Source organism: Thalia democratica, chromosome 7 (assembly GCF_965202585.1).
Source record: "Thalia democratica chromosome 7, ktThaDemo2.hap1.1, whole genome shotgun sequence".
In the NCBI taxonomy this organism is placed as follows: Eukaryota; Metazoa; Chordata; class Thaliacea; order Salpida; family Salpidae; genus Thalia; species Thalia democratica.
Window position 1 is genome coordinate 33,499,888 of NC_139171.1, and position 13,633 is coordinate 33,513,520.

At 26.8% G+C, this 13,633-nt stretch overlaps 1 protein-coding gene across 1 annotated transcript; it reads left to right on the forward strand.

Annotated features, from left to right (window-relative positions):
- Positions 1-4,331: 4,331 nt before the first annotated feature.
- LOC145840400 (DNA-directed RNA polymerases I and III subunit RPAC1-like) lies at positions 4,332-12,377 on the forward strand. The gene is made up of 7 exons (XM_082947652.1): positions 4,332-4,414; positions 5,381-5,497; positions 8,386-8,492; positions 9,604-9,858; positions 10,805-11,066; positions 11,326-11,434; positions 11,774-12,377. The coding sequence occupies exons 1-7, from the start codon at positions 4,375-4,377 to the stop codon at positions 11,910-11,912; spliced, it is 1,029 nt and encodes a 342-aa protein (XP_082803778.1). The 5' UTR covers positions 4,332-4,374; the 3' UTR covers positions 11,913-12,377.
- Positions 12,378-13,633: the final 1,256 nt, after the last annotated feature.

Here is a 13,633-nt window from a genome sequence, read left to right on the forward strand (position 1 = left end):
TGTGGCCTGATGCTGTAGTAGTATATGAATGTGCTGTAATAGAGTAGTGTTTCTGATGACGGCTTTGAAGATTCTCTAAGGTGAATGTTGCAAGATTAACCCATGGCCAAATTGTTTATAGCAAATTTTTCCTTGGGTTATTAAAGGTACTATAAGCTATTAAAAGTGTTCACTAAAACTATTGAATGTTTTTTCTATCTAACTAAAGCAAATAAAGTACATTAATGTAAATTAAGGGTATAGGGAGGGGTGGTAAATCACTTTTTTCACAATTTAATCTTGTTTAAAAAGTTTTAATTAAGCTACAAGATACTTTTTACTAACTTGAAAATTTCAAAATAATATATATATAAGAGATATAGTAGGTCAAAGTCGGAGACAACAATAGGTGCCTTATGGGAGGCGCAAAACCCTTACATCCTAAATAAACTGCTATTAAAAGATGAATATGAACAGTAGCTTGATTCTCTAACTCCTAAAAGTCCCGTGCACACCACAGTGGGCTGAAAACGGGGTTCAACCAGCCATTGACTATAATAAAGTAGTTTTGCAGAATGAAAAAAAAAATGTGTTAAACATAGTTAGATAGAGCTTGATTTCTTTGTTTCAAAATTGGTTCTTCTTGAAGTATTTAAGAAGTTGTGTAAGTTTAAATCCAAACAATATTTGCCTATTGCAGTGTACAAACTACTCAAAATTCTTCATAGTTTTTGTTAAAAGTTTGTTTCAGAAAATTGCAAAAAAATTTAAAAAGAAATACTAGTTTAGAAAAACTTTTTTTATCCTTATTTTTGAATTTTGTATTATGTATATTGAAAAATAAAGTAAGTTAATTTAAAACTAATAGTTTTTAGACTATTTTTTTAATTTTATAAATTGATTTTTTTAAAAAGCAAATAGGCATCAAAGTATTGCTTGTATAAACCAAAAAAAAAGTTATATGCCTATCAATATTTTATTGTTAATTTGTATATAATATAGAATCCCTGTCATGTTAGCTAAAACTTGAAAAAAAAGAGATCTATTTGTGATACCCTATATTACCCTAAATACACAAATGAATTTTTAGAAAGAATAGCAGTTTTTTTAATGAGAGTAATATACTTTTATCTTTAAATTTTCGACTTTATTTATTTTATTTTCGACTTTTTTGATTAACACATACAAAGTAAAATAAAATAAAAGTTTTTATCAAAGCTGTTAGGGTATTTTTTAACAGTTGTTGTAGGCCTTAATTTTGACATATTTTTTTTGACTTTTTTTAATCTTAAAAAAAGCAAAATTTTTTACATATAAGCTTACATAAATTTCAATAAACTTTAAGCAGAATAGAACCAAAACTAGTTTTTAAAAGAATAAGCCCAGCTCCAAGTAATTGAATTAATCTCATAGTTTAATTTTACAGTCACTAAAATGGTCTATGGCTGCTTGCCAGCCCACTGTGCACATCATATTTTTATGTAAACTTGTTTAAATATATTATTTATAATCAGGATGACCATTTAAACTGGAATCCTGGAAATTTTATAGTATTTAAAAAATAAACTAAAGTTTTGAAAAGTTTTTACAGGTAAAATAATGAAATTTAGTTTAGGTACATAATATCTATTAAAAAAAAATTCATGTTAATTTAAGATAAAAGAAACATTTAAAGTATCATACATTATCTTTTCAATATTTTTTTACTACTAGTTTGTTCATCTGGTTTTGTTACTAAAAATGTTATTTTATACTACAAATTGACAAGAAAACATGTAATTTCAAAAACCTGAAAAAAAAACAGTGACCACTCAGTCTAATGTTAACTTGAGTAAGTTAAATAAGCTTAAAATTCTAAATGCTATAGTGTAAATAATTTGAAATAAACTATATATTATAAATAAATTCTGGCAGAAAAAATACTTGAAAAAAAAAACTTTAATTATACAAATTTAGTATGGACTCATATATTTTATCAGGATTATATTAACAAGTGTGTGAAAGAGATTGAAATAATAGTTTTATAACAAAATTACTAATTTATTAACAAGGTTGCCACAAATTTAGGATAAGACAAGTTAAGAAAAAAACTTGCTAGTTTAATTTTTTAAGAAACTCAGTGAGTAGGGTGGCATTATCCTGAAATAGGGATAAAAATCCTGGATTTTTATAGTTTTTACATGTAAACTTATAAAATTTATATTACATAAGTAAAATCTGTTAAAGACCAATAATAACTATAATACAGGATTGCCAAAAAATCTCAAATTCTTGAAAAACTTGGAATTTGACAGTTTAAGCAAAAAGAAAAAAAAACTAGAGTTTGAGATATTTTGAAAAAAAAACCTGGAATTTTAAACTATTTTTACATGTAAAGTAACAAAATTTCAATTGATACAAAAAATATATCACAATGACAAAACTTTTTTGTATAATTTTTTTCATTAAAAAAAATATTTAGAATAGTAAAACAGTTTCTTTTCAATGTTGTTATTACTGCTTAAGACAGTTTTTTTTAACTTAAGTTTGATTTTCTACTAAACAAAAAGGATTAGAAAACTTGTATTTTCAAAAATCTGGAACTATGTTATAAAAAAATAATGGCCACCCTGAGTGGATTTTATTTAAAGGTGTGTGATGTATAATTTAAGAAGTTAGTAAAAGTTAAACTTAGTTTATGTGCACATAGAACTTATTTAGTGCATTTTAAAATATTTTAAAGCTATTAAGGCCACAGGGAGGTTTGCTAATACTTTTATATTAAAATACATATAAATTTACATAAAAACAAATTATACAGTAATCTTCCTTTATTCTACCAACATATGTTTCTGTGTGTCAACAAATAAACACACTTCAACTGGGTTCTGTAAAAAAATAATTACTGTAATGAGAGAATAGAAGCATAGAATAAAGTAGGTGTATACATGTTTTCATTAAAATAAGATATTTTCTACAGATAATTTGTTTTAATGAAAACATGTATACACTTATTTTAATGAAAACATGTATACACCTACCTTATTCTATGCTTCTATTCTCTCATTACAGTAATTATTTTTTACAGAACCCAGTTGAAGTGTGTTGATTCGTTGACACACAGAAACATTTGTTGGTAGAATAAAGGAAGATTACTGTATAATTTGTTTTTATTTATATTCCAGTGAAGTTACTTCACTAGGATCTTTTGTTAGCAAACAATTAAACCTAAATTTTGAACAGTTATAAATTTACATAACATTTTTTAAAGTTTTTTTTTAATGCTTTTTTTTGATATATACTCAGAAGTATATGTGAAAAAAACTCAAGTTTTTGTTGTCAACTATCTTGAAATTACAGAATAAACTACAAGACTTTTCTTTGTTTTTTAACCATAAACTTAGAAGCTCAGAAACCTTGTTTTACTAGAAGTAGACATTCAATTTTTAAAAGAATAAACTAATATATTGTGATCAGTATTATCATCTAAAAGTTTCTTTTTTAACTTCAAAATTTTAGTGTGTAAACAATAAAAGAAATACAACATTAAGTTTCAAACTTTAAAGAAAACTTATAAGTTTATTGTCTTTATACTTATATAAAGTTTGACTACTTGTAGCTAAGTTGGAGGTCTTTAAATTAAAATCAACTGTAATATAAGTGTCTTACCCTTAGTAGCCTTAATAAAAGACTTTAAACAAAGTTTCTACTCTTTTTAAATTACAAAAGTTTAAATGTCATATACAGTAAACAAGAACAGGTGCTAAACTTGACATGGGTAGCTTAATAAATAAAAAAAAGTAAATATGTTCAAAAAAAGTTTAATGAGCCCTAGACAATATCAATTGGATATTTTAAACTAAGTAAAGATAATCATTTCAGAACAAAATCTAAAAGACTTAAAGTAATAGCTTTCAAAAATAGTTTTTGCTTTATGTTTTTATATATTAGAAATATATTTGTTATAAACTTGACAATGAGGCAAATTAAACTTATATTTAAACATTTTTTTTTTTTTTTTTTCAGTTTTGAAGTTTGAAAAACTTTAATTGTTACTATATCTATGATAAAATATAATATACAAAAGCAACTTGATTTTACTTTGTTCATGCTTTGTTCAAAATTTTATTGTTGTTTTTTGAGCTATTTTTAATTAAAAGTAATTCTAAATGTATTTAAAAGTATATTTGTAATTTAAAATTAAATATTTCAAGCTGTTAAAAAATTAGAAAAGTATAAAGTTTAAGTCTTTTTGAGATTGCAAAAAATGATTGGCTAAATTTTGTTATCATCTAAACAGATTTCTCAAGTTAGCTGCTTAGATTTATAGTCATACAGTTTCAACAAAAATTTTAAATATATATTATATTTTCAGGTTTTTAAAATAATATACACAACAACTTTTTAATAATTAAGATGGTGTACAATGATGACAAAACTCGTGTTCTTATAACTGGTTAGTATTTTTATAAATAACTAGAAATACTGTTACTGAAATTTATATATATATTTTAAATTAATTCACTAGTTTTTGTTAGTTAACATGTTTTACTAAAGCTCATTGCAAGATTGTTTTAGTTCTTTGAACTAATTATTAAAAAAATTACTCTTGTGTATAACAGTCAAAATCAGCTAGGTATAAAAAGTTTAAATAGTAAGATTAAATAACATTTTACTTAAAGAACGTTGGTTAAAAATTTATATAGAAAAGCTGATACTTTAAATTTCAAAATCAATTTACTTTTATTCCAAAAAAAAAAAACAAGTCATAAAAAATATAGAAAGTGTTTTTAAAAGATGAAATGCATACACTTGAAGTTTTATTATTGATTGAGGCTAAAAATAATTTTTTTGTATTTTTTACAGAGTTTCCACACACTCAGAACACTCAGGATTTTTTACAGTCTTTTAAAATCTCAGGATGTCGCAGGACAGCTCAGAGTAACTCAGAAAATTTTGATTTAAAAAAAAAAGACTGACTCATGATAATTCTCATTTCTTTTCTTTTATTTTCTTTCCAATTTCTTTTAATAAAAATCTCATGAAAGTATGTTTTTTTAACAATAATGTAAGGTCAAGTTTTTAGCAAGTTAAGGTGTTATATAAAAAAATATGATCTGTTACAAGGTTATACAAACAAATTAGTAATTTTAACTAAATGGATTTCATTTATATTTGTATCACTTTTATTGCACTAATTTGATTTTTAATTGACTCGTTGATTATAAAACAAGGGTTTTAAAATAATTTTTTACTTTGCTAGTTATTGATCTAGCTATATTTATTTACTGTTTTGAAAGAAATCAACTATAATATTGACTAATTAAAAAAAAGAAAGACTTTTTATTCTAAATACATCCTGTTCCAATGTCAACTTATTGTAAATCTTAGTGATAATGTTTAACCAAACAATTTATTTCAGGTGAGAAAATGTATGATGTGTCTTCAAATCCAAGCACAAAAGATTTTAAGGACACAGTGAAAATAAATATTGTTAATTTTAATGAGGAAGATAAAGAAATTACATTTGATCTCATTGGTTTGTTTTTTATTTGGATAGTAAAGAATGTTCTATATTTGATCTTAGACTTTTTGCAATCAAAGTATTAGTAAGATTTTTTTCAAATCTTATATTTTATACATTTATTGGTTTACTTAATAAAAAAATTATCGAAAAAATTGTGCTTTATGACAGATTTTTCTTAATATTGTATCAAGGAATATTTTCATAAAGTTTGAGGTAATTATCTTGAAAAACGTAGGATATATATTTGTAGTGATTTCTATTTATTCTCCGTTTTAGTTTTCTCCTCCCGTAAGGAACCTATTCTACACTATGACTTTAACTTACCTAGGCTTATTTAAAGTTTTTAGAAAAACTCAGTGTAATTTCTTTTAATTCTCAGGCAGGTTTTTTCAACTAGGTCTATATTTTAAACCAGTGATCCGCGAACATGCAAGACAAAATCTGTTGCCTGTGAGGTACTTTTCAGCTTAAAAAACTTTTTGAAAAAGTTAAAATATAACTTTTAGAAACCACAACTAGGCTTTATATTTGTTAATTAATATCACTAGTGGTTTATTATTGTTTATCAAATTTTTTATTTCAAAGTAAGTTTTTTATTTGAAGACTACAGTTATTTTAAACAATTGCGGCCAATGTAAGATTTCTTTTTGTAGTGATCTCAACCAACTTTTAGTAAGAAAATTAGCCTGTTTTTTATAAATGGCTGCATACTCCTGTCATAGACGTTAAGTCTGTGATTACTTTCTCGATTTAGACTTAGTTAAAAAAAATATTTTTCAAGTATTTGGTTCTCACCTATTTTTAAGTTCTTTTTATATAAAACTCAAGCCAACTGAGGCTGTTTTGATGAAACACTCTTTTTTGTTTCCGGCCACTTAATCTGGCTTTTATGCTCAAAGTTTAGTAGCCCTGTATTATAATTGTTCTTCTGTGTACTAATACTTTCAATAAATTTTTTCCAGTATTTTATACGTGAACACTGTTTCAGTTTTAAAATAACAAATAACTAGTAAAAAAAAGCATTAATTGTAAGTTTTAAAGTTACCGTTACACAGTACAAAAATTAATGACGTTTTTTAAACTTAAATTGTATTTTTACACATTAATAGTTTTATATAATTATATATATATACCAATTATATAAAGTAGACTACCGCTTAAGTACGCAAATTGAACCCGACTAAAAAGTGCGTACTTAGCACGGGTAGTGCGTACTTTTTGACGACATAGTATTATATGAAATTTAGTTGTTTGTTTTCTTTCTTCCAACTAGCCACCAAATAATTAAACCAAATAAACAAGTCCTTTTTTTTGAATAACATTTAATATATAATTCTAAATTTTTTTTATAGATTTTAAAATAATTTAATTTTTCTATAAAAAGTTTCTACATAACTAATACATACATTTAAGGCCATAGGGGGGGGGTAGAAGCCATTTTTTGACCAAAAATAACATATAGACTTATATTATAGTAAATTTCATAATCTTTCAGATGCTTTTTTTAGATTTTAAAAATATTAAGTAACTTTTTTTTTATGACCGGTCATATAAAGAGTTGTCTTTATAAAGGGTATATAAAGTCTAACTTTAAAGCCGTTTTTCTCGAGTTTTTAAAAACGGGCTTTAAAATCTATCTCCTCCTTCATTTTTCAAGCAATCTTCTTCAAATTTTCTGGAAGTGTTCCTTACATTATGAGAAAAAAACGTTATTTGTGAATTTTAATAATTTTAAAAAATAAAATTTTTATGACAAAAAAAAAAAAAAAAAAGTGATTTTTTATCAAAAAAAAAATTTTATTTTCAAAAAAAAGGTATTTTTACTTAAAATTTTTCAAAGTCACAAATAATGTTTTTTTGTTATTGTATAAAGAATAGACTGTGAAAGTTTAAAGAAGATTGCTTAAAAAATGAAGGAGGAGATAGAATTTGAATGCATTAGTCTTTTTTTGCCGTTTTAGTTTTTCCTTCCCCATAAGGAACCTGTTATGCGGCCCGACTTTGGCCGGTCATATCTCAAAAACTAATTCGAATTTTTAAAAACGGTAAAAAGCAACTTGAAGCTTAGTAAAAACTCTATAAAATAAGATCAACTTGTAAAAAACATGGCCTACCCCCCCCTATGGCCTTAATATAGAAAGTCAATGTCAGTCAATGATATAAAAAGAATATTAAGCCATACTTTCCATATTTTGTTTTGTTAGAGGGAAAGTACCAAACTACATTGTGTTTACCAAACATTTTCAAAACATCAATGTGTGTACATTTAAATTAAATTATGACTCAACTATGTTGTATTTGAGGGTTTTTTTTAACTTTGTCATCTAGATTTATTTATTTTATAGTATTACAGCTCAAATATCATTATTCTTTTCACTTTTCTGCAACCACTACATAAGTATTTAATTTACTAACATTTAATAACAGGACTGTCACAATCTCAGGCCACTTAGACTACTCAGGATTACTCACCCTAGTTTAAAAATTGTGAAAGTCTCAGGCTAACTCAGCAGGTTTTTTGTCTCTCTGGATAAGTGCGTACCAAAAAAAGTGCGTACTTGAGCGGTAGTCTACTGTACTTATATAATTTCAAGTCACATAAACTCCATTTTAAGTCTTTAAATTTTAATATACATTTTAAAACAATACTAAAAATTGTGATTAGATTATTCTTTAGACATTTTCAAAAAGGTAAAGCTAACTAAGGTAAAATATTATGGTGACAAAGATGCTAAATAAATTTCTGTATTACTAATAAGTTTCAGCAAATTTAAACTAACCTAGTTTTTTTTGTAAACTTTTTTCTTCAAAGAGTGATAACCCTTACAAAAATTTACATAAATTTTTAAAATAGTTTTGATAATTTTTCAATTGTAAATAATAAATGGTTATTTCGAAAGGTTTCAACTGTGCCTTGGTAAACGCCTTCAGAAGAATCTTGTTATCAGAAATTCCAACAATGGCATTTGAAAAATTTCATCGCGCCATCAACTCAACTTATATCAAGGTTTCTACTGTTGTAAATATTATTTTTTATATATCAATATTATACATAGTAGTTTTGTAATTTTTTTTAATTAATTTAGAATAATGCAACAGTTTTAATAATGTTTAAAAACAAGTTTAAATGAAAATGTATCATGTAATAACGTATACTCATTACTAGATGTAATAAAACATAATATGTTATTAAGATTAATTTGTAATTAATACACGGTGGCCATTAAACCTGGAATCCTGGATAAACCTCGAGTTTGACAATTTTGCCTAAAACCTGTATAAACCTGGAATTTTGATTCAAAATCACTAAAAACCTGGACCTTAAAACAATTCTTACAGGTTAAGTAGTAAAATTTTGGTTTGACACGAAAAACCTATCATATAGATAAAAATATTTTGTTATCATTTGGATTTTTTTTTTAAACACACTTAAAGTAGCTTTACAGTATCTTTTTAACATTATCATTCTATTTATCACAAATTTTATCTTAAATTTTATTTTAAACTAAAAATGGACCCAAAAATGTGTACTTTCAAAAATCCTAAAGAAATTCAGAATACCTGAATAAATTTTCACAAAAATAAGTGGCCCCTTTTAAATAAAAAATCTAAAATATAGACTAATAAACACAAAGAAACACTGAACACATAAATGCATACTTTTTAAATAAAAAGTCTAGCTTATCAGTTTGTTAGACCTGATCAAACGTTTTATTTTTTTTTAAACAAAATCAAAGTGGAAACAAACAAAACAATAAACAGGAAGAACATTAAACTATAACAGTTTGTAAATAGTATTTGAAAATAAGTATAGATAATGTTTCATTTGTCCTTACTAGCTATATTAAAACTTAATATGTCATTTGGATTTTTAATGTACATTTAAGAAAAAAATAGGCTGACAGACGCAATGAACAACTGAACACATAAACATGTTTGTAACGCAAAGCTTCATTTTTAAACAAAACAAATTTATAATAACTTCAAGTCCGTTTCTTGTAAACATGAAATATTTGAAAACAAACAAAGTAATAAGCAGAAAGAACTTGATTTAGGCCATTGACAAAAAGCGTTTAAACAACAAATATACAAAATATTCAACAAGTATGAACAATCAGGACGAAATCATGGCGCACCGGCTGTCCTTGCTTCCCATCCGCGCGGACGCCAACCTGTTCGAGAGCACCGACGAGCACGAACTCGCCCAGTACGACCCGGAAACCGACCGGGGACTGCTGCCCAAGAAGCACCTGAAGTTCGTGGTGGACGTGGAGTGCAAGTGGAAGGCGGGCGCGGACAAGAAGAGCGACAGGGAGGTGAGCATGGACAACTACAAGGTGCTGAGCGGGCAGGTCAAGTGGGCGCCTTTCCAGGTTCGACGTTGTTCAAATAAACCTCAGTAGAATTGACTATTAATTATATTTGTTAATCCACTTTATCTCACATATTTTGTTTCATTTATTTTATGTGCAAATGAATTCACCAGTTAAACGCTGTTGTCAAGTTGGCGCTTTTCCAGGTCGGTTTGACGTTGTTGTGAAAAATAGTTTTAATATGTTTTTGCGTTTTAGTTGAAATATAAATTTATAAAATTTTCCATTGAATTACTTCTCGATTTGACGTTGTTCAGTAGAGTTAAACTTAAGTAGAATTGATCTTTAATAGTTGTGCATACATACTTTGAAAAGCTTTTTAGCTGTCTTAAACTTAGAACAAACACATTTTTTTTTCATTTAACATATTAAGTTTCATTTATTATTTCTACAAATAAATCCACCCGTTAAAACGGTTTGGCGCTGGTTAATATGTTTGCATTTTAGTTTAAATTTGAATTATAATTTTTTCCATTTAATTACTTCTCGATTTGACGTCGTTCAGTAGAATTAAACTTAAGTAGAATTGATTATTAACAATTTTGCATATGTGCTTTGAAAATCTTCTGAGCTGTCTTATACTTATATATAACAAACACTTTTTTTATTCATTTAAGTAGTACACATTTTTTAACATACCAAGTTTCATTTATTTTTTTCTACCAATGAATTCGCCCGTTAAAACGTAAATATTAATTTATCATTGTTAATTTTTCCATGTAACTCCTTTTCGTATATTTGCTAACTTTTTTTTTTAACACCATGCCTTGAACACTTCTGTCTCTCAAAAATTAACCCCTGATGATTTTTAACCCTAAATGATTTTTAATAATTTTACATATATACTGAAAACAAACACATTTTTTTTATAAGTCCACATTACCTCAAATATCATGTTTCTTTTATTTTTTCTACAAGTGAATTAACCCCTCTTAAAACGTTCCAGGGCCAGGAAGCAATTTACGGGGACGTCGGCCTGGTCCACGACGACATCCTGCTGGCCAAGATGTCGGTGGGCCAGAGGTTGGAGGGCACCCTGATCGCGGTGAGGGGGACGGGCAAGTCGCACGCCAAGCACCAGGCCTGCCACGCCTACTACAAGCTGATGCCGACCATCAAGCTGAAGAGGTCGTTCGTGGGAGAGGAGGCGAGGAAGCTGCAGAGGTGTTTCGCGAAGGGCGTCGTCGAGTGCATCAAGAACGAAGACGGTGAGTTTGAACTAGTAACACGTAGACCTAGCGTAACCTAAATTAATAAAATCTAAGTTTAAATTATTCTATGACATGTTTGACTCCCACTTTTTTATTTTCTGTAAAAGTAAGTGCATCCAATTTATTTGTTCATGTATAAAAATGTATGATAACAGGCGACGCGGAGGCGATAACTGAAAATATTAAAAACTTGAATATTTAAAGAATTTATTTTATAATAATTTCTTAATATAAAGAAATTATTAAATTCAAACAGGTTACGAGGAAGCGGAGGTGATACCCCAGATGGTGCGGGAGGACACCTGCACCAGGGAAGTCTACAATCAGGGATTCTCTCACGACGACGTGCAGTGCGGCATGGACAGGTGGGAAAATAACTCGTGTTTCGTGTTGTTATATGTTAAAAATTCAAAATGAAATTGTTTTTTTCTGTGTTTTAATTAACAAATTAAGTAGATTTTTTTTGGGGAAAATAACAGGTGGGAAAAATAACTCGTATTTCGTGTGTTTTTATTTAGAAAATATCTTGCACCCCTTCAAAGCGAAGTTGTTTTTTTTTTCCAATTTTTTAATTAGCAACACGTAGATTTCTGTTGTAGTTAATTTTCCTTTTAGTATAAATGTTTTAGTACATTATATAGAGTTTATTAGTTATGCTTATTGCATCAAAAACAATGTATATTGACAAATTATAAATATCTCAGGAACCACTTCATCTTCAGCATAGAGTCCGAGAACAGCAGCAAGAGCCCGGACGTGTTGTTCTGCGAAAGTTTGAGGGTCCTGATGGGGAAATGCACTACTTTGTTGGAATGCATGGAGGCTAAAGAAGATGATTTGTAATATATGTCATATGAGAAATAGGAATATTTTGGCAGCTTGTTTAACCAGTGAATATTTTTTGACACCTTTTGGATATTTTACAAATCTATCGTTCGAATGATGTTGGATTATTTAATATTAGTTTAAAAAAATTAAAATGATTGGTTGTTATAATGGAAACTAAAATTTTTGTTCTTAAACAAACTGTTTCGAATCGTTTTTAAAGGCTTTATTTTAAATGCACTTTAATTGTAGAGTTTTTGTCTAAATATTTTGAGTGAGAAACAATTTTTTTGAAGATTGTCTAACAAACTCAGTATTTAAAGTTTAAATTTTTTAATGCCTTGTATTAACACATTAATGTTAATTGATAATGATTTTAAATTTTCAATAGACTTTTTAGCAAATAAATTATCTTTTAATGTTTCTGGTCTAAATTACTATTATTTAATACATTTTTCACTTGATTGGTTTTAAGTGATCGATTTTTTTTAGTACAATTGTGTTAGAAAATTTTATCTAGCTAATAACTAGATTCTTTAAGATTTTATGATGTAAGTTTGAACACTTAAGTAGATGTTAAAACACATTTTGTAATTTTATCGCTTAATAAATTTTAATTCCAATATTTTTTGATTGAAGCGTTCCGCTATCAAACTTAAGTTATACCTTTAAAAATTTGCTAAAATATTTGTGTTGACAAAAGCTTTTAAAAAAATATTGATTTCATATATAAACTTCTAGTGACTACTATAGGGTATTTATAATATGCCTTTTATCTTTACTTTGTAACTTTTTTTCTAAAGCTTTATTGGATTAATTTGAAGCATGTAAGAGCAGCATTACAGTTGTTTTATAAAATACATTGAAAGTTTACACTTAAAATTAAAAAGTCGTTAGCTAAAACGAAAGTTTTTGGTCTATTTCTTAAACAGTAAAAGTTTAGTTGATAAGTTCGATTTATAATCAATAAAGTTTCTGATTTATCGTTGCAACTGAAAGAGTTCAGTTAGAACTTGAAAATTTTAGTTATTCAAATAAGTACAACTAAAAACAAAGTGTGTCAAAAATAGTGATGTACCGGACCCACAATTTCAAAACCGGACTTTTTTTCAAATTAGGATCCGGCCGGATCCGGATAGTTTATAAAATAGAATATGACCGGACCCGTATATATTTTTCAAATTAAAATCTGGCCGGAACCGGATTCTTAATACTCTAAGTTATTTGTAATGTAAATAGTATAAAAACTACTATGTACGATAATGAAATTTTATTAACAAACTACTAACAAAGTATAATTGTGTGAAGTTTATCTTTTATGTGTTATATCTAACTATATACTTAAGAATTTTGAAAAATTATAGTTTCAAAAAATTAAGACTAAAAAATATTAATGTGCTGCTAAAATAATTTAATAATAAGAAAGTTTATGATATATTATTAAGGTCTAGTAAAGATTAACAGTTGAAAATAGTAGCTTGTATGTTTGCTAATTTTCTGAACAATATTTACATTTAAGTTTTATTAAAATTGAAAGAACAAATGAAAAACTTGAAATTGAAAGAACAATAAAAAAACTTCAAATTGAAAGAACAGTAAAAAAAACTTCAAATTGAAAGAACAATAAAAAACACTAAAATATCTATTTTGCTAAGTTGTGGTGAAGAAGTAAAAGCTTTTGCCCGGTATTTGGAAACAAGCGATTGCGCGTATTTTCATACAAATTACCAGCTTCAGAA